The sequence below is a fragment of the Melanerpes formicivorus genome, unplaced genomic scaffold (assembly GCF_026170545.1).
Source record: "Melanerpes formicivorus ecotype bairdi unplaced genomic scaffold, bMelFor1.0.p_v2 SCAF_6, whole genome shotgun sequence".
NCBI lineage: Eukaryota > Metazoa > Chordata > Aves > Piciformes > Picidae > Melanerpes > Melanerpes formicivorus.
Genome location: NW_027142358.1, coordinates 7303603 through 7328270, shown reverse-complemented (window position 1 = coordinate 7328270; position 24668 = coordinate 7303603). Strand labels below are relative to the sequence as shown.

Below are 24668 nucleotides of genomic sequence, written 5' to 3'. Positions count from 1 at the left end.
TCCTTATTGCAGGCCCCCTTCAGGTAGTGGAAGGCTGCTATTAGATCTCCCCAGAGTCTCTTCTTTTCCAGGCTGAACAACCCCAGGTCTCTCAGCCTGTCTTTGTAGCTTGGTGTGTGAGGCAGCATCTCCCTTGGAAAGATACTCTCCTACATTCCACCAGTCCACCATTGGCAAAAAGGAAATTAATTATTCATCCTTGTCTCTGGTGGAGTCATCTCCTTTCTGAGTCACATCTTGTATCTGATAAAGGTGGCTAGAACCTCAAAATAATATAAACATTCCCATTGTATCATAGTCCCCATGGCTGTGTTCAAACATCTGCTCCCTGGGGAAGACCATTTACTTCAGTATCTTGATTTGGAAATTGTACTGAAGTAAACAAACAGCAACATCAGATTCAGCATCTTGAATGCACTTTCCAGCCTCTGCATATCTTCAGGCTATCTATTAGGTTAAAAAAAATGAAAGTATTTCCAGTGAATTCACTTATATGTTACGTCATTTGAACTCTCAGCCTTTTTAGCCACTGTTGTTACCAGACATTTGTATAATGGCACAAAGAGGCAGTGTTCATTGCCTCCCCATCCACATTCACCACAGGGTGTAGTCTGCTGGGCTTGGGCACAGCAACTTAATGGCATCCTTTTGTTAAAATGGGCAACTCAACTCTGAAATGAAAGGCACCTTGGTCTCTGTGGAGATGGTGGGGTTTATTTTTATGAAGTAATACGACAAAATGCTCCTGTATAATGTTGACACAATAGGCAACTTTAAAAATTCCTGGGGACTGGTACATCCATCCACTCTAAGAAGAGGGCAAGTCTGAGAGAGACCCTACCACTTGGTTTTTCTCTGTGACAGCACTGGGAATATATTTTTCGTCTATTTCTGAAATGGGAGCTGAATGAATGCTGAAGACCATTTGTGCAAGCTGCAGCTGAAATGGGATGATAAAAATTCCTGAAAGGTCTGTTTGTCTAAAATAAATTGAATGAGTTTGCTGTGCTTTGCAGCCAGATGTCCCAGCAAACCGGGGTTAGAGATAGCTTGCAGAAGTATTGCCCATCCTATTGTGTTGTCTTGTCTGGTTTATGGCACATAACCCAAAAGTCTTTCCTGTTCCATCGTTTTGCTTTTGTTTCCTCTCTCTTTCAGTCTTGCCTGCTCAGGAAAGGTACTGGTACAGGACACAGTAAGAGTGAAAATGAAGTCTAGATGATCTGGTGGATTTTTAAGTAGAATGCTTTGAAACTTTCTTCAATTAATACCTACTTAAGTCTCCAATCCAATGGGCAGTTTTGATTCCTGAACTAGATGTTAAACATTTCTTCAATTCCCTTTGACTATCCTCACTATGAACGAGCCTGGTGATTGTCTGGGTCATTCCAGCAGCAGAGTTGACAATGGCCAGCTTTCATACTCTTTAAGAAAAGCTCAAAACTAAGCTGGAAAGGAAAGCCAGCCATCTGTATCATCCAGACCGCTGAAAATCTGTAGGGTGATCAAGAACTGATGCTGTTCATGGTCCCATCTTTAGCGAGTGTTCTATAGCTTATCAGTAGAATCTCTGTGAAGAGGTTTATTGCTCATGTCCTGCTCAGGGTCTCAGCTCACTTGATAGGTGTGCATGTATCTTGAAGGCTTTGTAGGAATTATATAGGAAAAAAATCTCATTCTGTTTGGGCTGGCTCAGATAGTCTCCTGTATATTTATAGCTTGTTTTTCTTCTGCAGCCCTGCTTGTCTTGAGGTATATGCTGTAAGCAATAGTGAACAAACTTAGAATGGAATGAAGCCAAAGCTGTAAATTTGCTGCTCTTACTGTAGATTTTGTCTCAATTACTTGCAACTGTGGAAGCATTTATATATTTATAAGGTACTGAGCACCTTAGTCTCTTTAAGCTGCAAAACACTTAGCACCTGTGGGATATAACAAAACACATGGCTGTTTCTCTCTGGCACATATTCCACTCAGTTGTAGGAAAGTGTGCAAAATTGCTCATGGTTCAGAGGATTGCCTAGTTCTAGTTGTAGAAATAGGCAGGTGTTTTTCATAGATGCTGTATCTCTCAGATCTGATCTTCTAACTTCTCACTACTCATTTCCCAAATGTGGCTCCTGGACTGGAGAGTCTGGGGCTATCTTTGATGAAGGTACCCACTGCAGAGGCCTAGGGAGTAGCATCCTTGAGATCAGCCACTAAACTCACTCACATTAAAAGAAAAGTAAAAATGTTCCTTATATTTGTGATGTTATATATGTAAGTTTTTTTGTGGTTGGGTTCTTTTGTTGTTTGTTTGGTGGTGTGTGGAGTTTTTTTGGTAGCTGTTTTGTGGTTTTGGTGGTGGGTTTTTTTTGTTTGTTGGTTTTTTTTTTCCTTGAAGGAAAAATACTCACAAATTTTTAACATCTCATTTAAATGCACTGCTTGGGAGGATTTGGCATCCACAGGATCTGATAAGCACAAGGAGAGGCTGGTTTCCTGGACACAAGAGGGTCTCAACCTACAGCCTCTCCTTGACCCCAAGTCTTTCCATTTTTCTGTAGTCACTTAATTAGCCCCATAAAGCTGCTGCTGGCTGCATGACCACCTCCTCCTGGCAACAGAAGGAAGGAAAGGTTGTGCACAGCTTATGTGGTTTCACTGCCTCTGGGCAGATCTGTTTATGAATAATATCACTGAACTCCCTCCCCTGTTTGCAGGGAGTAAGCCCACAGTGTGCATCTGCAAGCAGACTCAGCGTGGTGTGTTGCTGACTTAGTGCCATCCAGGGGCTGTTCAAAACAAAAACTACTCATTTGGTTTTATGCTAGTGTGTGTTTAGGAAACCTGAACTAGATCATGTAAAAGGTATTCAAGCTAGATAGAATATTGCTGAGTTGGTCAGTGCTGAGGGTAGGAGACATCATTCTGCTCGACTTCCTGCATCCTCCTTTTAGGCAACTGGATATTTCCTGTGGTTTCTGCTTGCAAATGCTCCCTTCTGCTTGGCAAGCAACACACTGAAAGCTTGCTGTCTCTCAGGCTCCATCCAAAAGTCTGAGGTGTCAGATGGCAGCAATGCTAACAGTGAAAGGAAGGGTGTTCATCACGATAGTATCTACTCAGTCATTATGTTTATATGCCAGAGAGTTGCACATTTTGCCTCTGCAGACCAAGTCTATTTCATATACAACAGTTATTTACATCTCTATATTCTTCCCATAAAGATTCCACCCTTGCATCCTGTAATTTGGGAGCTTCCTGCATCCCTGGTTTAAAGCAAGGATTGTAAGGACTTCTGAACATTTCCCTTCCTAACCTTGCTCACAGCTCTGTGCATCCTATTTGCCATTTCGCACAAGTCAGTGGTTTGTGTGGCCTCTTTCCTCTCTCTGTGGGAGAAGTCATGTGCCCTGGGATTTTCCTATAAACATTCTAGAGGTGAGATGAAGAGTTGTCTTGGCCACCACTATCTGTTAATTTCATCTGCATGTAACTACAGAAGCAGCAGCTGTAGTGTCTGCAAGTGGGATGCAAAGAAATCTGCATTACCCTATTTTTTTCTTCTTATTTGTTACTTTTCCCTAATGGTCCCTCAACAAATTGATTGCTTTCTGCCTCATGGCACCCAGACTTCCTTGTGTTTTGCAAGGGATCCAGTGGGGTTTTGCAGAGTTGTCGTGCTCAAAGGCAGCAAACCAATTGCTTGTGATCTGAATAGAGTAACTTGCTGTTCTCACTATTTTTTGAGCCAGGAAAGTTTTTATTTGTGTGTTGTCCTCCCCGGCATCCTTGAATGAGGGATCTGTTTTGCTATTACATATTTATTGAGCTGTGGCAGAGTGTTGCCTGTGAGCACAGGGTGGAACATGGCATTGACCAATGCAACTCGTCCTCACCCTGGATAGCACAACGATTCAGAGGGGGGTTTAGTTTCCTTGCCCCATTCCCCCACCCCCCCTTTTTTTTTTTCCATATGACTTAGTAAACAGTGCTCTGCTTCACAAATGGGAAAAAGGCAGACAACTCAGAAGAGGGAATGTGTAAGAAGCAGCAAGTGCTGTGGCAGTGGTTGCTGCCTACTGCCTCTCCTCCTCATGTCTGGAGGAGACAGCCCTTCCTTCTGTGACATTTCCTGGGCTCCCCTTTGGATAGAGCAGAGGTAGGGGTGACCTTGTGCATCCCTGTCCTACCCTTAGAGCCACAGAAGGATGAACCAAGCGTGATTTGGGGATGGGAGGAAGGTAGGCATGTGAGGGGGCTTTGCTCCACATGGAGATGGATGGATAGATGATTGATGGTCTTTATCTACAGCCTTGGTCTGACTTTGGCAATTGTCAGAACAGATTCTGTCCTGTAGGAGACATTCTGTTCTTAATCCTCAAAACAAGAAAGGGAGTTAATAATTTTTTGCCAACAGCTGATGGTGTGAAAAAGGGAGCTGCAGTTGAAGAAGGTGCTGTGGATATGTTATCCTCTGTGGACTGGTTATAGAGCAAACCCTGCAACTCTTAGCAAGGGTTGCAGCTGGGAGGTTTTTTTACAATTTCATTGCTGTTGACAGTCAATCATCCTCCACAGCTCCTCTGTATACCAAAGATATCATGTGCTGACTTAAGGTGCTGTGTGGGTGACCTCTGGTGAAAGAGGCTTTGCTTTTGATTCAGTTCCATTTTCACCTCACAGGTAAGAAAAGTCACCCTTGAAATTGCCACTCTGAGAGCGTGAGCAGGGAAGCTCAGAATGGCAGTGGCTGCACAGAAGGTTACCTACAGAAGGTGGCTTGGGGACTGTAGGAAAGAGTCCCCATGGGTAGCAACAGCTCCTCAGACTGGGTACACTGTGTGCAGAGAACAGTTTGAGTTGTCCCATTTACTGTTCCTTAATTGCCTTTGGTACATTTGGGATGTTTACATGTGTCTTTATCTCTTGTCTGCTCCTGGTTGAACAATCAACTGCTGCTGATCTGTTAATAATGAGTTTTCATTCACTGCTCACCTCCCTGGCATATGGCAAATCTTTGACTGTGCCTCTGCTTATTGGTTGGGTGATTGTAGCTGTCTGGTTTGGGATGGGAAATAACATTTTCTCCAAACATTCCTGTTAGCAGAGTTTTGCTTGCCTGCACAGGTTTCGCAGTGTTGAATACAACCTATTTCCACGTCTGGCGGGTTTATGTTTGCCACTATGATTTCAGAGCATTGGCAATGTCTAAGGTTCTTATTGAGGTAGAGCTTGTGATATCATGGCCACATTGTAAGGCTTGGGAATTCATGCTGCTTGATTTTTGCTGGTCCATTGCCAGTAATAGTGCATTAAGATGTTTGCTTCTTGTCTTGCATCCCTTGTGGGAAGAGGGGCAGAGGATTGGGCAGCTCCCTAGCACTGTGCTCCTGTTTCTGTGCATCTGGTGCTCTTCCATCTCCTCTGGGGTATGAACCAGGGCTGGCTGGGGAGCACAGTTTGAGGTCTCCAAAAGGCTCTGCATCTGACTCATGTGTGACATCCTTTGCTCTTGTTGGCCATGGTTATATGTCAGCATTCATCCAGCATTATTCTTCCTTGCCTGGTGTCAGAGCTCTCCGTCTCCGTGGTGCCTCTTCATATTACTCGTTGCTTATTTAAATAGGGAAAAGAAAGCCAGGTGGTGTCAGGCTCCATTGTGTGTGCTGCCAGTTCACCCTGTTACAGCTCTGTTCTGTAATTTTTCATGTGTCAATAAAGGGGAATCATTCCACTTACTGCTCCAAATTTTTGTGTTTTTCAGAAGTTCCTAACAAGGTTTTGCAAGAGTGTGAAAAATAACTGAAGAACCCCCTACAATTTTCTTCATGGTTTTTAGTAAATAAAAAAAGAACACCTGACTTGTTAGGTAAAAAACAGATGGCAGATGCTTGAGGGGTGCTGTGCACATAGAACAGCTGCTATACAGACAGTATTTAGAAAATGATGAAATCAGACCCTGTTGCATTCTGAGGACTGTGAATTGTAGAAACGCTTCTAAAACACACACACACACAGAGTTCCCAAATGGGATCTAATCCTAGCTTTAACTGCCCTGAAATGCTAGGCATGCATATAGTTGTCTACCTGGACTTCAGCAAGGCCTTTGATACTGTCCCCCACAGCAAACTCCTGGCCAAGCTGTCAGCTCATGGCTTGGGCAGCAGCACTCTGCACTGGGTTAGGAACTGGCTGGAGGGCTGAGCCCAGAGAGTGGTGGTGAATGGTGCCACATCCAACTGGCAGCCAGTCACTAGTGGTGTCCCCCAGGGATCAGTGCTGGGCCCCATGCACTTTAATGTCTTTATTGATGATCTGGATGAGGGCATTGAGTCCATCATCAGTAAGTTTGCAGATGACACCAAGCTGGGGGCAGGAGTTGATCTGTTAGAGGGTAGGAGAGCTCTGCAGAGGGACCTTGACAGGCTGGACAGATGGGCAGAGTCCAAGGGCATGAGATTTAACACATCTGAGAATCTTAGAGATGCTTTTTTTGTTTTGTTTTGAATCCTGTCTTCCTCCTTCTGGCTGGGGGGTCAGTTGTCCCTGCTATCAGCAGAGACCAGTTGGCAACTACCTCCCTCCTGCAGATGTCCAGGAGAGATGCTGCGGAGCAAATCTCGTGCTCCTGGCAGAGACCGGAGCTTCATTTACTGATGTTCATTACTGAAAGTGATATGCTGAATTTGTACTGGGAACAGTATAATTTCTTCACATCTCAGCAGTACAGCCTTTTGCTGTGAGGTTACCGCTACATGGTAATATTTGGGTCAGTCTCCATGCTGAGTGCAAAGGGTGCTTGTCTGACCTCTGGTTTCAGCTAAACCCCCTGGTATTTGAAACTTTAGGAATTTTCAGGCAGATAATTTTTAAGGATGCCAACCAATGTACATTATTGCAATTCTCAGTTTTGAAATGTTTTTAAATCAAACTATGAATACTAAAAAATTTGTTTACTGACTAGTGCACTGCTGAGAATCTTCTTTGCCTTTGCGGGCTGCTGAAATAGCTGATGGTGGGAGAGAGGAGGGTTTCTACAGATACTTTCTTTCTGCAGTCATTAGGTGTTTCAAATACATCTGCAAAACTGCAGCCCTTAGAGAATGCAGCTGACACTTTGTGTGTCCTGGAGCTTGATCTGTGTATGTGCCAGTTCTTCTTCTGTCTCCCAGTGTGGGTCTGCTGCCTGCGTGACTAATCTACTGAGTATCCCTGGGTTTTGATGTGATAGTCCAAGTCCTGTTTCTCTGTTCTGCCTTGTTATCTTCATTATATGCTCTGTGCCTAGAGAGATATTAATTTCTGAATACCATGCTTTCCATAGTGACTGCTCAGCGGCTATCTCATTATGATCTTAAAGATACAAAGCCAGATGCTTTCATTTATACTGGATAAGGAGTTGGCCTCCGAGGTTTATATGATCAGTTCCCAAACATTAATAATTTACAGAAATTCTTTGCCTTTTACATTCCAAGAGTTTAAGTTTATGAGATCTACTTCAACAATAAATTATTTACAGCAAATTTTATCCAAATTCTTTTCTATTCTTGTGCATGCAGCTTAATCCCTATGTTGTATTTCTATCTTTTTTCTTCTCACATGTCCTTTTGTTTGGTGTCTTTATGGATTTAGCCTGACTATCCAAATAGAAAATCCCTTTCTAAATATGACTCAAAACAAGCAGCCTTTACAAGCTTCAAAACTCCCCAGATCATGACACTCTCATGCTGTGAAAACAGAAGTTTAAAATCATCCCCTTTCTATGGTATGTTATTTATTAATCTCATAGGCTATTAACTACAGCAATTTGTATGAGTCTAACATAGCAAATGTCAGATGGTGTTTCCATTTCTGCTTTTGTTTTGCTTCACTGACAAAATTCTTATTGATTTCAGTGGTGACAGCTTAAGCCTTGCCTACATTTCATTTTCATGAGCCAGGAAAAAATGTCCTTCCTCTTTATTGTGCCCATCTCCTTTAAATATTTCTGGGTGTCTTTACACAGGTCTCCCACTTAAATGTCAACATCTTCCAGGTTTCCAGCTCAAGCTGTCTAAATCCTAGCAAGTATTGGCTTAGACTATGGTCTTACCCAGATAAATGTCCATCCCAATAGTGTGATAGAGATACTGCTTCGTTTGCTACAAGGTGAAATAAAGTGTTGAATAAAGATGCTTTTCTTTGCAGCCTGAGTTTTGGGATCAGCAGATAGTTAAATGATATCAGCAGTATACCGCAGGTTGTGGGGAAAGAAGTACAAGGTGCTGATTGAATTTTAGGTTTTCCTGAACAACATCCAGAAGGAATGACTAGCAAAGAAACTCTGAACTCTGGGCATGCAGGGACAGATAGCTCCCTGCCCTCCTCAAGAAGAACACTAAATCTGTAGGAATTTTGCTAGGGTCAGTGTGTTATAGGTTGCCTATATCTCATACATATTTTCTTAAACTTCTGCCTTGACAGGTGATACTAGGGTTTGTCTTGAAGCAAAAACTTCTGCCTGGGAAGATCATGAACTCCTAAGACATGGATTTTGAATAGGCTTCTAACTGTTAAAAGGACCATAAACTAAAATAACACTGCATCCATGTAATGTAGAGACCTGTCCTGCTAACACTGAACATGCAGGGGTATTAATCTTTTAATGCCTGTATCTAACATTCCTATCTTAATCTAGACAAATTGAAAAAGATTTATGCTTCTAAGCTACTCTATATTAATGAAAAAAACCCCCACATTATTCTTAAAACACGCTCTGAAGCTGCAAGGGGAAAAGTCTCTGAAGTGAGAGTGACACCATGGTCAGACCCTTGAAGAAGGTCTTGAAAATGCCAGTGGACTGAGTACACTGTATGTAAATTACAAGTGAGTCATGGTGCAGTTTGAAGATCGGGTTGAATTTGGGAAGCACTGAGCTTCCCCTGGGAAGAACAACAATATCCTGTGAGCAAAGATGCACTGCTGCCACCAAACCTTTAGTACTGGCTCCTGAAGTTACAAAGCAGGAAGAGATGTGTGAGTATTTCCCCTTCTGTCCTGACAGGTCAGGAACATTGGCGAAGGGTGTGATGGATGATTCATTTTCAGACAGACACATGAAAACTTGCTTTCAACAGAACAACCTAAGTAGATACTTTGTGTAAGCCTGGTTACAGATTGTATCTGCATTATGAAGGCCCTGTTGCTATAATGGTGTTGACAAAGCCGCTGCAGATGGGCATTTTGCCTGTGTAGCTATAGAAAGCTGAAATGACAGAAGTCAATGTAGGTGATATGTAGCTGCACAGGTAAATGCTTTTGTGCCGATAAAACATCTCCAGGACATAAGAACACTGAGTTAAGATGACCTGATAGGGAGAGAAAGATACTCTGTTTGGGTTGATGCTGTAAATGATGTCATTGCTGATTTTTTTACTAGCCTAGGGTATAGCTCACAGGTCACCTTAAGAAAGCAAATAGCTGCACAGAATAGCTTAGAATTTTTGAGTCATCCCGTGGAACATACACTTTGATCCTAATAAACAATGTTTATACTTCGTTGAAACTCAACTTCTTTGGTTAGACTCTCACGCTGAACAGAGCTCAGATGTATTTTATCAGCTCAGTGGCCATTTGTGCTGGGCTCAGATTCTGCCTGTGATTAGGAATATGTAAATTTAGTAAAATCTCTTGTTTATATTTAACTTTTTTTTAATTTCTTTCTCAGATAGATGTGATTTAACCTATAGTATTCCTGTATTAAAGACATTTTCCCATATTCCACCAAACCAAAATAACAGTTTGGGAGACTGAGAGAAAGAAGGGTGGGAAAGAAAAACGGGAAGAAGCAGAGATCTAAGTAAAACATATGTTGAATGGGAAAAAAAAAATCAGTCATCCTGGGTTCTGGGCCTGTGATTATTTCCACATGCCTGGACCGTATTGCTGTGCTGTGTGCCATTAATGTCATTAGATGCTCTCTGCCAGAGTGGATTTCTTTGCATATGCTGATGAGATTACAGGAGTGGGGCCTAGATGAGTAAATGCTGTTGGTGCCATGTTGGCACCGTGGGGTTCATGCTGCATATGAAGAACTATACCCTTCCAAACCCCCTTCTCATGCTGCATGTGTGGGTGTATGCCCAGCCAACCAACAGTTTCTGAAGCGCTGATAACTGCCTGGCTGTCCTCAGCTTGTACTCAGCACTTTTTAAGAAAAGCAAACAAGAAAACTGGCTAATCAAACCCCACCTTGTAAAAATGGATATTTTTAACTGGTGCTTGATGCTGGAAGAGGGCACAGTTAAAAATAGACTTAACGTTCCTGTTTAAAAGTGCCCATGTGCTGGCAAGAAATCCCAGGCTTTCCTCCTCATTTTTGTCAAGACTGATTTGTGACACGTGGTAGCCATCGCCATTCTCTTTGGTTTCTGCTCAACAGAAAAGAGTTTTTGATTGCTCCCTCTAGATAAAAATATAGAGGAGTCTGCTAGGCCAGAAAAACTTTTTTGTTTTTTGGTGTTGTTATTTGAGCTTGCCAGATTGGTCTGCTCTCCAAGTGTGTGGGTGGCACAGAAGAGGATGCTGAGACAAAGAATAGGGGAGGGAGGAAAGAGAAGTGAAAAAGACCTTTGGATGGGAGGCATGGTGTATGGGAGGAAGAGAATGCAATGGCAGAGGCAGTGTTGTTTTGGCTTGCAAAATTTTACAGCAGACCTGAAGAAGCTGTGGTAGGTCAGAGACACTCAGCCTAGATGCTGTAAGTGAGGAACATATTAGAATGGTTTAGATCCTAAACATGTGTCTTTCTGCATTTGATAACTCTATGAAGCTCATGTACTACAGATCTCTGATCCCCCCACCTAGAAATGGGGATGTTGGGCAGAGGGGTGGCTGGAGGGGGATCATGACCATTGTTCTGCTAAGTACAGTATTTGCACTTTATGTTCATCTGCTTTGTGCTGTGTTAAAGTAGGTCCAAAACAAGTGGCATTTTGTGAAGGTAAAGCTCTGATTTTTGTACTAATTAAATCTTGTTTTCCTGAACTGAAGGACCAAAACTTATTTCTCATCCCTGGTCTACTGCATTTCGTAATACTTTTGTGAGATTGAGTTACATGAAAAATATCTTGTAAATTTAGAAACAAAATAAAGGAGTTAAAAGATATACCAAAGGAGGAAGGGTAGATTTTTACATTAAGCTTGAAAAGCCACAGAGTTTAGGTTGGGGAATTATGAGACAGTGGTATCTGGTGAGGGAGAGCAGGAGACCAGAGGAGGGTGAGCAACAGATGATGAATGGGAATGAGCAACATATGTAACAGGCATTACATGATTTGTTTCTTATTTACACCTGCAAGATTCATCTCGTCTGGACTGGAAAATTCACCCTTGCAGTGCATTTTGTCCTTGAAGTATTTGACCTCTAGCTCCTTTGGTTCCTTGAAGTCTAAAATAAAACAGCTTGTGAAAGCAGCCTTGTAACAGCAAGTTTTGTAAACAAATCTCGTTTACCGTAGGATGGTGTTTTAGCAGGAGACAAGGAAGTTACTGAGTGAGAAGGGTTGCATGGGGAGCCAGCCCTGGGAGAGTACTGGGGACTTTCCTCTGTGACCCCAGGAGTCTTTTTAAGCTCAGGCTGAAAACTTGTGCAGGCATATGCAGTGGGGAATGTTGTTTCTTGAGAAGACAAGACTGAGAGAGGATCTCATCAATGTCTACAAATATCTGAGGGTTGGGTATCAAGTGGAGGGGGGCAAGCTTTTTTTGGTGATGCACAGTAATAAGACAAGAAACAACAGGATCAAGCTTGAACATTGAAGATTTCACCTCAACGTGAGGAGAAACTTCTTTACAGTGAGGGTGACAGAGCACTGGAACAGGCTGCCCAGAGAGGTTGTGGAGTCTCCTTCTCTGGAGACTTTCAAAACCTACCTGGATGCATTCTTGTGAGGAGTACCCTAAGTGATCCCGCCCTGGCAGGGGGTTTGGACCTGGTGATTTCTTGAGGTCCCTCCCAACCTGCAATGTACTGTGATGTGTGATACTGCCCTGTCTGCCCATCTTACCAGCCCAGAAGGTTTCTTTTGGACTCTGCTGCCCTTCACCACCCTCTCTGAAGGACTTTCAACAGGGTAATAAAAAGGTGTTTCTCTATTGGGCTAATATTTACATCCCAAACACATATGGTGCCTTTGCTTGGTTGTAAACATCAGCACATGCATGTGAGAGGCTTTTCTCAGAAAGGGCGGGACAGGAAACACAGAGGCTGTTCTCTCCTCTCACTGTATTTGCTAAGGAAAATCTTTAGAAATTATACCCCTGCATCAAGGGAACACTATCAAGATTATGAAGCCAAGCTCCCAGAGGCTCACACATGCTGGAGTGGAAGTTATCTATCTAACCTTCATTTGTGCCCTGGTGCCAGTGCTCTCCGATTACCTTATTTACCTCTGGTTTCACATGGCTCCTGCCTGTATGCTTTCCAGAGGTCATTGTATGAAGGTTGTTAGAGCAAATCCACCTGTTGCTCATAAGATCCTCATTTAACTTTTTTGCAAAACCTCAAAATAAGATTCTCCAGACCAGGCATAGAGGCATTACTGCTTCCTACAGGAATATCATGAAAACAAATGTAGTGTTTCCTTGACAGTCTCATGTTAAAGGGAAAATGCCACAAAAATGATGATGATCCCAGCTGATGATAATTTGGGGGTTTCAGGTGCAGGGTTTGGATGTTGCCTCTGATAAAGTGTGAAGAAGCTATTTATACTATATAAAATTGCACCAGTATTCCCTGTAGTTCTCTGTGGAAAAACACTATGCTTTTGCAGCTGTTGTGGTACCTTGTCACATGGGATGCTACTGTTCAAAGTTTCCAAATGCTTAGCAGCAACAGAATAGGGCTTGAAATAACAGATTTCTTGGTCCTGCCATGCTGTTATTCTGCTCTACTTTCATTCAGAGTGAAAATAAAGGTATTCACATGAGACTGTAGAAAATCTTTGCTTGGAGGGAGAAACTTCAGGGTTGTTTTTTACTGGTTCTTATGCTTGTTCTGAAAGCAAAGGTCTTCCTCTCTAGGTGAGTATTATACATCAGCATTTCTTTGTGGATTTAAAGCTTTAATTTATTTTTTTTTTTAATTATAATGTTTCTTCTAATTAGATATTTTTGGAACTTCTTGTGCTTGAAGACTTAGTCTGAAATGGCAATAAGCAGCTAAGCTATTAATGTTAATTTAGTGTATAAATGAAGGAGGCCTTCCAAGGCACAGTCAGTATCATGTCCACCATGATACTTTCCCTCAGGAATGGTGTGGGGGTTTTTTGGCAGATGTTTCCCCAGAACAGGCACAGGTTTCCAGTATCATTTAGAAGCTACTTTTCAGAATGACTGGTTAGCCCAATGCAATGATTTAATATGTGGCACATCTGATGCTGAATTTTGTCATTTCCAGTCTCTGCTACTTTGTACTGTCCCACAGGGTTTTCTCCATATATTATCCCACAAGTATTCAAGAAGGAGGGGCAACTCTTGGCCTTTGGGGCATTAATTTATTTTCTGACACCTTCATGCACTGAGTCACTGTCTTTGAAGATAAACCCAGCATCCAGTGGGGGACTTATGAGCATTTACATGCTGATGGAAAAACCGTTGTGCAACTTGGCCTGAGGTCAGTTCAGTTCCTTGCCTTGGAAATCTTTCTCCTTGCTCAGCCTCCTGCTTCTCTCCAGCACTGCTATTCCCCTCTTCCACTCCTCCACCCAAGTGCTGGCAGGGTCAGACTTAAGCCTGTCCATGGCTTTCGCTTTGTGTGAACTGGGCTTGAAGTCCTTGAGCAGTGACATCAGACATCAGGCTCTACTGTCACTGCCATGTCTATGGAATCAATCCGCATCCTGGACAGCTATTACAACACCTCGCTGATGTCTTCATTGTCCTGTCGTGAGGCAGCTTTTCCTGCTGTGCCACTGCAGCTCCTGTCACCAAAGCAGACACAGCTGATGTCTCATTTATGCTGAGTGCAAATGTGAGGTAGGTATTTAGTCTAAAGATTTTCCCAGTCCTTAAATTCCCCTTCCTGCTGTGCCTGCAGAGAATTGCACTGGGATAGCTGAGCGCCTGGGTTAGCTATCATGGTGTCATTGTTTTTAGGTATGAGAGGTGGTTCTTATTTTAGGGATTCCAGACAGAATTTTAAATTTCCTTTGACTTACTCATTGAGAATTTTCTTTCATACAGAGCTGCAGGTTTATATTAATGCTTAGTAACAGCATAACTCATATTCTCAAATGGCTGGATAAATGTCAGCTACTGTGCATACCTTTTGCTAGGGCAGTGTCTTCATCTTTGAATTAGAGATAAAGAATTGAAATCAGAGACACATCTTTCATCTAAGCCCTCTCCATTAATGGCAACACATTGATATTAAAAAGATGCACAGAATGCAAGATTTCCTAGTTCTAGTGCATGTTTCTTGTGCACTAGCACAAGATATTTTCTCTTGGATGCTCTCCTGTTGAGAACATAATTTTTCTGCTGGAGTTACAGTGGCAGTGGTTCCTGGAGGAAATCTGTTTTGTGTACAGGTGAAGTTTTCCCCATAACAGCAGTCAGAGACTCATGCTGAAAAAGGACCTGAGAATGCATTCCCCTACATTCTCACAACTTTCTAGATGATCTCCAGCTGTTTGCTGAGAGCTACTGTACTGAGCGAAAAAGAACAATTTCTAGTCAATCTGTTTGTTACTATAAAGTTGAGTTCACTAAAAGAATGTTCACTCTCTCTGGCAAATAGCTGATTGATTTCTAGAGTTCCCTCTTCTCCCTCATGCTGATATTCAAGAAAACTTTTTGGACCAGTTCTTGGCAGGATGTCTTTACCTGCAGCACTGTTCAAGTAAGTGAAACCCCCATCAAGCTTGTTCTGCCTTTCTGATGAAGAGCAAACGTTGATTCTTCACAGACTCAAATCTAGTTCCAAACGAGCTGTAGCTGCATGAGGATTGCATGAACTGGATTTTAATTTCCCTGGACTGTGCATATGTATAATCTTGTCCTTGATCTCCACTGATTTTATTTTTGCTTCCTCTCCTCCTTTCTCATCTCCTTTGTACCTTTTTCTATTTCCTGCTGTGAAAGGCAAGTCTCTACAGAATTGGCTTTTCCCACTGTAGTTCCATGCAAGGATCTCTGTGATTTTCCATTAGTCAGGGTGGAATGGGCTGTTTGGCCATGTTGGGATGTCTTTTTCCAGACCATGGTGAGTTTCTGGCATTTTCTTGCTGACTGCTAGCCTCCTGACCAGGACACCAGGGAAGCAATGCATTTGCTCATGACCCCCTGACTTCATACTCAATCTCATTACCCAATGCTCAGGGCTTTATCCCTTTATCCCTGAGGGCTTTATCCCAGGAGGAGTGGGACAACTGACGGGTTGCCTGCTCAAGGCCATTTGGAAAGGTCCAAGGTACTAATCTAATACACAGCCTGGTGACCATGAATCTATCTACAGAACTCTTCTGCAGCCTCAGCATTCTACTCTTGCAGTGATTAAGTATATTTAGCAAGATCAGATACTGCCTCAAAATACTCCTGCAGCAGATTCTTCCCAGCTTGGACAGCAGTGCTGATGCTTGGCCAGGATTTGCTGGATGCTGTTCATGAATGGGAATGGATTTAGGGTCCAACGCCAATACCTCTGTCAGTGATTTAGAAGTGGTGATGATACTGATTTTTATAACTGATGCCAAAATGGGAGGCCTTACATGTCTTGGCAAGGGAAAAGAAATACCCTGAGGGGACCTAGAGGGTATTGGTAGAGAAAATTGTAAAATAGGAACAGGGTTGTAGAGAGAATTCATATTTTTTTCTATGTCTAGAGAAAAATCAGAAGCACAAAAAACTGAAGAGGAATTTGGGAAAGGGATAGGTCTGAAATGGACTTGGAGGTGATAAGAATAAACCTGGACTGTGCTCCACCGCAACACAGCTTTGAAGGAAAGGTTTGCCATATGGCTAATAATCCTTGAGAATTATCATGGGATAGGGTGGACAAACTGTTTGACTATTGGCTCCGTGAGGCTATGTATCACACAGTATCACCAAGGTTATATACTATGAAAGCTGGAAGACTCCTCAAAGATCATCAAGTCCAATCTGTCACCACAGACCTCATGACTAGACCATGGCACCAAGTGCCACATCCAATCCCCTCTTGAACGTCTCCAGGGATGGTGACTCCACCACCTCCCTGGGCAGCACATTCCAATGGTGAACAACTCTCTCAGTGAAGAACTTTCTCCTCACCTCGAGCCTAAATGTCCCCTGGTGCAGCTTGACACTGTGTCCTCTCATTCTGGTGCTGGTTGCTAGAGAGAAGAGACCAACTCCTTCCTGGCAACAACCACCCTTCAGGTAGTTGTAGAGAGCAATGAGGTCTCCCCTAAGCCTTCTCTTCTCCTCCATGTCCTCCAGGAGGTGTTCCACAGCAGCAGGTGAAGTTCAAGACAGGGGTGCTGGATTTAAAAAAAAAAAAAAAGAGAGAAAAGGCAGCAATTTTAAAATCAATTGAAATTGTTTATAATTTTCTGCCAAACAAGATGACTCATTCTGGCAGTTTGCCCTCTTCACTCTCCCCCTCAGACAAACAAACAAAGCCAATAAATTTGGGGGGGGGGGGGGAAGTATTAAATATTCTGAAAAAAGAACAATTCAAAATTTTCCTTTTGGCACATTCAAAACAAAGGGCTTGATGCCTTCTTTTTGTTTGTTGTTTTTTTTTTTAAGACATCATTTCAGAGCTGTATTCAGTGACCATAACTTGAAAAAAAAAAAAAAGAGGTAAAAATACCTCAGAAAATAAAATGCTTCATTTTGAGTTAAAGAAACATTTTGTTCAGTGAGACGCACAAAGCCTTTGGGTTTGGGCCAGCACAAAATGAGTTTTGTTTGGGAGTTTTTTGTTTGGTTGTTGTTTTTTTTAGCAATCTCTTGGTTGAGGCAGTGAACCAAGAAGTCAATTATTCACAGAGCTGTAGCAAGATTAAGGTGAGGATGGAAAGCAGAGCTGAAATGAGAAACTGAAGGAGAAAATTTAGGGCTAAACATCCAAGTCCATCTTCATTCCTCTAAGTGAAACATGGTAGTTGGTCTCAAGCTGCACCAGAGGAGGTTTAGGCTGGATGTTAGGAAGAAGTTCTTCATAGAAAGAGTGATTGGCCATTGGAATGGGCTGCCCAGGGAGATGGTGGAGTCACCATCACTGGAAATGTTTAAGAAGAGACTGGATGAGGCACTTGGTGCCATGGTTTAGTTGATTAGATAGTGTTGGGTTGGACTTGATGATCTCAAAGGTCTTTTCCAACCTGGTCTATTCTATTCTATTCTATTCTATTCTATTCTATTCTATTCTATTCTATTCTATTCTATTCTATTCTATTCTATTCTATTCTATTCTATTCTATTCTATTCTATTCTATTCACACCCAGATTCTTTGCTGTCAGCCTGAGCGGAGAGGTTGCCCCCCAGGAGATGAAACCAGCAATGTCCTTGTGGCATCTGCGAGCAGAGCTGGGTTCTATGATGGGTTGGTGTGACTCAAGAGATGCACTGCACCTGTCAGGGTGCTAAGGCCGTGCTGCAGTGCACCTGGGGACATGTCCTCACCCTGCACTGCTGCTGCTGTTAATGCAGCATCATTTGGGAGGGAAGAGGGAAAAAATATAGAAAGTTTAAAAAAAAAAAAAAAAAAAGGAAGGGAAGGAAGAAAGTCTTCTGCCAAGAAGCTGCTGTAAGCTCTGCAGAGTGTGACTTTGGGCAGGGAGGAGTGGAGTGCTGCCTGTGCACTGCTCAGCTAGTGAAGAGCTGCTGCTTGGCTGTGGGGTCCCAGTGCACATCATCTCGTCTGGGCAGGCAGGAGCTAGTGGGTGAGCTGGCAGTGGTGCTTGGTTGCTGCTGGGGGGCTCAGCAGAGGCTCCTTTCACAGGTTGGAAGTGCTGGGCACAGCTTTCCTCATGCATGCAGGGTTAGTGCAGACACCCTGACTGTGCTCTTTATATGCAGCTGCTTTATTTTTTTACTTTTTTTTTTTCTTACCCCCCCGATTTGCTGAGACCTCAGCACCTAGGCATCCTAAGCAATAATCCTTATAACACAGGCAAGAGAGCATCTTATTTCTCATTTTTCCGGTGGCAGAGTCAAGACAGTGGGATGGCAGGATTTGCCCAGCACCATGGTAAGAGGTGGGAGGCAGAGCTGCACTCATGGCTGTGTAAGTTTGATTCCTGTTCCTTTGCAGAGTGAAGAGTGACTGCGGCATAGCATAAAGATGCATGAGCTGGTGTTAAACGAACCAGCTGGGATATGCCATGGTTGGCTGTATCAGCTCAGTGCCTGCTGTGTTAATTTACCCTTAGAGCAGTGGATAGGAAAGATGCAGCAGGACATGACTGTGGGCAGGGGCATGTGGTGCTGGAGAGGCAGAGGAGAGAAGTAGCAAGCTCCTGCACGAACCGCGGGGTGCAGAGAGCAACTGAGGGACCAAACCCTGGCTGTGGTACCCTCTGCACACCTCCCTGCACCCCCCTCGGTATCCCGACCGTTTTTAATAGTGCTGGCCAGTATCCATCAACAGAGGTAATAACGGGAGAGCAGGAAGCTTTGTACGTGGTCTGAGCGTGCAAGCTGTGAACAAAAGAGTTTACGGGGGGTAATGTTTTTATTATTACACTCTGTGGCAAACAATTCTGTGTTTCAAGCACTTCTTTGCTATTAAGTAATTAATAATTAACCAGCAGAGGCCGTTTGAAGACTCTGGTGCAGTGATGTCTGGTAATATTTATTTTCGTAACTCTTTTGTGTGTGTGTGTGCGTGTGTGTGCGCGCCATTCTAATTTATGCCACGGCTTTGCGGTAGGCACCACCCCAACGGGCAGCGAAAGTTTCAAATGCCCGAAGCCGTTTGATTTTTATAAATGAGGTCTCAACGTGTTCTCGGTGGAGTTGCCAGTGCCCGTGCCGGGGAGCCGGGTACCGCCGCGTTTTCAGTAGCTCCCCCCGCCCCAGCAGCATGATACCAGGGGAGCATCGCGAGTGGATGCCATTGCCCGCTGCGTTCTGCGCCGTGGGACTCTGTGTGTGTGTGCGTGGGGAGGGGGTCGCGGGAGGGCCGCGTCGCATCCATGAAACGCCGGCGGCTATTTCAGGAAGCCGCGAAGTCTCCTCCTTCTTATGTAAATAAAGATGACAGCTCTCAGGGCCGGTGCCGCGGCGGGAGGCGTGGGAGTGGGTGGAGGCTGCCGGCGTGGGGCAGCCGGCTCCCGCCTGGGCCGGGGGTTGCGGAGCGGGGCCAGCTGGGCCCCCGCCGCGCTGTGCCGCCATGGGAGGGCAGGTGACGCGGAGCCTGCTCTACGGTAAGGACCGACCCTCTGCCGCCCTCCGCTACGGGGCGGGGGGAGAGCTGGAGGCGGCTGGGAAAGGTGAGGCGGGCGCTGCCCGGCTTGTCCTCCAGCAGCAGCATCCCGCTCCCGGAGCGCGGCTGGCCGTAGCGGGAGCCCGGGCTGGGGGATGAGGGACAAAACATCCGCCTATGCAGTGCTGATAGGAGTGCTGAGAGGTGTCAGGGTCGACAAGATAGTAAGGGGGGGGGTGTGCGCGGTCTGACAGCTCCCCCCGGGGAAAAATCGGCTCGGAGGTGGTAGAGGTTACTGCAAGGCATCTCAGCAAGCTCTCGTTCTAGTCACCTTGTTTTGCCTTTCCACTAGCAGTTTCTTCCTAACGCAAAGTCTGGTTTATTTCGTTTTAAACCGGTACGGTTTGGAATGAAGGTCGGTCTGAGCTGCCTGGTGTCAGAGGACGCTTACAGCCCTTGGTGCAGCTCACTGGCTGGGTCCTCTACAGCGGGGCAGAGAGGAGAGCTGCCAGGGCGCTGGGACATCCTGCGCAGGCCATCGCTAAAACAGAATGTGAGCCTACAGATGGTGTGCGCTACCAGCCATGTCCCTGTCTGCCCAAATCTCAGCCCACAAATACTTCTGTGGGAATATTGCACTCCTTAATATTAAACTTTCCTATTGCTCTGAAGTGTTCTGTTTAACATCAAATGCAGTAAATGTGCAGCATGTCCAGTGTGGTATGAGTGTATTTTCAGAAGCATTTCCTTGTTATGATAGTAAATACAGGTATGAAAGACCGTGGTAGTTTCAACCCACCACAAAGACACAGCTTGGAGTATCTCTTATTCTTTCCTTGAGCAGAGATGCATGAGGTTTGTAGTCTCAGGCTGTGAATATTCATGTTACAGTACTGATTCTTCTATTTTTCTCTGAGTCCAAACTCTGTGGATTTTAAGAAACAAATGGTCATGGTTAGGAAGTAGCTGCCTTTCTCCCTGAAGATATTTAGCAAGCATGTCTCAATAGAGATTTTTGTTTATCATTTGTGTTCTGCATTTTCCATGGCCTGACCATATTTCTTCTCTGATCTCATGATATACGTGCAATTTGCAGAGTAACAGTACTGTCGTGACTACATGAAAAAAAAAGAGCTCTGGCAGTTGTCTTGTGATTGTAAGTGCCTCTTCAAAGCATTATCTGAATGAATTAAGAAAAAAAAAAAAGAAATTAAAAACAAGCTGGGAAAGACTAATAGCTACATGCTTCCTCTATGTGCCAGGGACTTGGCATTCCTGCTGGGGCTGTCCCCTGCCTGCAGCCGGCAGTGCACTGCACAGCAGTCCTGCAACTTCTGCCTTTCAGCGATTCTACTCCAGCCTGTGTACTGCTTTTTAATCTTTATTTTTGTTGGGAAAGGGAGACTAATGAGGAGAATGAGGGTAATTAACTCAGATCTCCCTCTTCCTGCAGAGGGGCTACAGGCTGTGTTACATTCAGAGGTGATGCACTGCTCTGTTTAGCCCAGAGATTTCTTTAACATAAAATCATTAAAAATGTGCATTATATTAAAAAAAAAAAGGTTAAGAGTCATGTAACAAACATATTTAACAAAAATAGACTGCATCTGTGCTTGTGGCTTGTCTGTGGCTACCGTTCTTCCAGTTCCTTATTTGTGCTTAATATTTCTGTTTCATACATGTCTCAGAATAGCTGGGGAAGGAGAACTGAAACTTATCCATTGCAATGAAGGATAATCGAAAGTAAATGTAACAATACTGGAAAGAGCTCTACTGACAGCCCTGGGGGCTGACATCTTTTGACTTTAGAAAGTACAGGTAGTGCATGAATTCATGTCCTCCAGGTATTTCTGGTGGTATCTCCACATTGCAAGGATGGGCTGGGATTTTTATAAGCACCTAAGTAATTTAAACTCACTGAAAATTAGCTCAGATGGGGAGATATTTCATGGGCCGGCTGCTGAGCCAGTCTTGGGGCAGTAGCCAGCTTCCCTAAGATGCACTCTCAAAATGGTGTGCTGGGTCCCTGCCTCTTCCGAGCCTCACTCAGAACTTGTTGGGATTGAAAAAGGGAAATTGAGATAAAAGCTCCTGAAGTGGATCACAAGGGAGGCACCCTTTCAAAAAAACATGGAATCAGTGGTGATGTTTAAAAGGTGTGAGTGCCCTGATGTGAAGATAGGGGTTATAGTAAAGTGCAACTATACAAACACCTGGCATCATTTAACCTTATTTCATCCACAAATCTGCTTTCAAACAGGAAAGAAAAGCCATGCAGCATTCCTATCAGGCAGAGCTGTCTCATCCTCCTTTACCACGAGGAAAGTCATGGGTGGGTGACACGTCATGCTCAGGGATCTGTGTTCACAGTGCTGGTGACACTGGATTTCCCTGGTACTGCACTGCTGCTGAGGTCTGTTGTGTGAAGGCCTTCAAGGCAGTGCTGAGACAATCAGATTCTAGCCATACAGTAAAATACATGCATGCTCACATGGGCAAACAGCTCCTTGAGTAAAAATACTGCTTTCCCATTGATTTAGTGGGAGAGTAGGAGAGTCATGCTAGTCTGTCCTTATGATGGAGTTAGTAGGTGCTGAATGGGTTCTGAGACATCTGGAGGAAAGTTTCCCACCTGATGGGACTGGGAGGAAAAAGAAGCTTTGAGTTGGGGTCAGTGAAACATCAGTTGCTGGAGTTTGGAAGGAGAGACCCACCCCCAGCTTCTTCCCTTGCTAGCAAAGAAATCCAAATGGTTTTGTGCCATGAAAGGCACCACCTTTATTTTCTGAAAGGAAGCACCTGATGGATTGACATTTTGGGATGCAAGAGCTGGTCACTCTCCTCCGTGAAATTGTGCAGTGTTGAAGTGCATTTGTGCAGTCTCCATCTATGTCCCTGTGCTTGGCCTTATGATGGTCTTTGCTACTCTTTCCCATTCCCTCTCACATTTGTGCTGTCATCCACAGAAATCCTTGGGGTGCTTTCTAGAGCTCTCTGTGCAAAGAGAAGAGAAAGTGAACTAGAAAGTTCAAAAGTATCACAACCTATTTAAAAAATAATATCTATATATGAGGTGTTTAACCATATTTTAAACAAGAACTGTTAATATGATTGCTTGAGGTTCATCTGAGTCTGGCTTCTTCAAGGCTAACTGTATCCTATGCTGCTCCTGTAACACAGGCTGTTTACTAAATATATTCAACTACATGCTAGCTGATCATGTTTGAAACATATCTGTAACAGGTGTCAGAAAACATGTTCTTATGTTGTTTATTTCTATTGTCACCTGTTGCAGTAGTTTTTAATTCCTCCTTGTGGCTATGGGGGGAGGAAGAAATGAGGTTTTAATTTTTTATATATTTTTAAATTATTTAATTTATTTCACTCAGAACCAAACTAAAACAAAGTGATGGTCTGGCCAAGGAAGCTGCTGCGCTGTGGTGCGAGAGGGGCTTGGTGTGTGTAGACATACAGAGGCTGGGGGTTACCATCTACACATCTCTTCAGAGGGTTTCTGACTAGCTAGTGTACACTGGATCAATGCCCTGCTACAAGTCACTATTCTTAATATGTTCCTCATTGCAAGACTCTGTTTTACTTTTAATTTCATGTTGCAGGCATTCATGAGTGTTCTGTAGTGGAATAATTTTACAAGGAGTCAGGAAGAAGGTATCTTGTGCCACATTTTCCAAACTGTAGTTGTATGGCACTGATGTAATTGCACAGAAGCCCCTGGTGAGAGCCCACTGCCTCTTTAGCCTGGCAAGCAGTACTGATTGAAAGACAGGATTTTCAGTCTGAACTGCTGAATTTTAAGCTGCTTACAGATGATGCTCTGTAAATTGCTGATACAATATAAATAATTAGTTGTGTGTCCTTGTGTATGTATAGGCCCACATAAGTATTGTGCATGGCCATGTTTCCCCTTACTACCTGCATGGTAGTAACTTGGTGAGCAGTTCAGCTACAGCTGTGTGGTTGTGCTCATAAAAGGGAGAAGGAAGCAGGAGTTATGGTGTAGCAGGACTCCATCCACACAGCATGGCAATAGGCTTTTGGATGGATGGCTGGATTAATTTCCCATTTCATCACGATTTTGTTTACCTTAGATTTTCTTTTAACTGGCTGAGCATTTATTCCTGTGCAGAAGAGGTGTAAAGCACTGGCATTGTCCTCCTCCTGTGTTTTATTCTCCCAGAGAACAGTTATTGAGTTTTTCTTTCACCTCAACATGAGGAGGAACTTCTTCACTGTAAGGGTCGCAGAGCACAGGCTCTCCAGAGATGTGGAGTATCCTACTCTGGAGACTTTCAACACCCATCTGTATGCATTCCTGTGTGACCTGCACTAGATTCTATGGTCCTCCTCTGGCAGAAGGGTTGGACTAGATGTTCTCCAGAGGTCCCTTCCAACCCCTGATCCTGTGTTACAGGATATTTGGGTGCGCTGTGGAACCCCTCAGCTCTAGCAAGAGCTGCTGAGATGCTGACGTAGGGACTGGAGAAATAGCAGAGGTCAAAGGCCATTTCCCCAGTGTAAGATAGCTACTGTGTGCAATTTTGTTTACTCTTACTTTGTACAATAGATCTCTATTTTTAGCTTTCTCTTAATTCTTTATAGTGTAGTGAATGGTGTATCTATAAGCAAGTGCTGAAATCAGCCCCATGCTTTGTTTCTCACTGTATATGCATTGCCTGTACTACAATAACTGTGACAAATACATTTCACCCTTGCAGTTAGTATCACTAAAGAACATTTTACTCCACTGCACACTGCTGTGCACACCCTTGAATTTAATAATTTCTATTTTCCTATACCAAATTAAAACTGCAAATATTGCAGTAGGAATAAGAAACAACAACAGCAAAGTGAAGATCTGACAACACCAACCATTAATGAGATTTCTTTGTATGTTAATATTACTTTGTATTCTCATAATCTTAAGTTACTGTCTAGATTTTGGGGTGGCTTCTCATTTGATAAGTGACTGGTGATGGGATCAGCCTCACTAGGGGGTTTAACATCTCCCATTCTGCAGACATTGGCTTGTTGAGAACTAATATGGAACTGGGGAAAAAAAGTCTCTAAACTCTGGTTTTGGCACAGTCAGTATATAGCACTGAAAGACAATGAGTGTGTATGTATGTGTATAAGAAACTAATCCTGATCAGGGATGGATTAGCTGGTGCAGAAGATCCTGGGCAGGGTGCCAAACCAGTGTTGGCATTTGCTAAAAGTGGGGCTTCCAGGGATTACTTAGGTTTGTGCCTCTGACCTGTGGGTCAC

The 24668-nt window shown here is 43.7% G+C and overlaps 1 protein-coding gene across 4 annotated transcripts in view; it reads left to right on the top strand.

Annotated features, from left to right (window-relative positions):
* Window positions 1-24668, top strand: part of NEURL1 (neuralized E3 ubiquitin protein ligase 1) — a 171213-nt gene that overhangs the window by 58377 nt on the left and 88168 nt on the right. Inside the window, exon 1 of one of the 4 annotated variants that reach the window (XM_068139456.1) lies at window positions 19266-19383. The exons of the other annotated variants lie outside the window; for them this stretch is intronic. Coding sequence (XP_067995557.1) covers window positions 19350-19383 — 34 coding nt within the window. The 5' untranslated portion in view covers window positions 19266-19349. Of the gene's footprint in view, window positions 1-19265; window positions 19384-24668 lie in introns of those variants that run through there. 4 annotated transcript variants of the gene reach the window in all.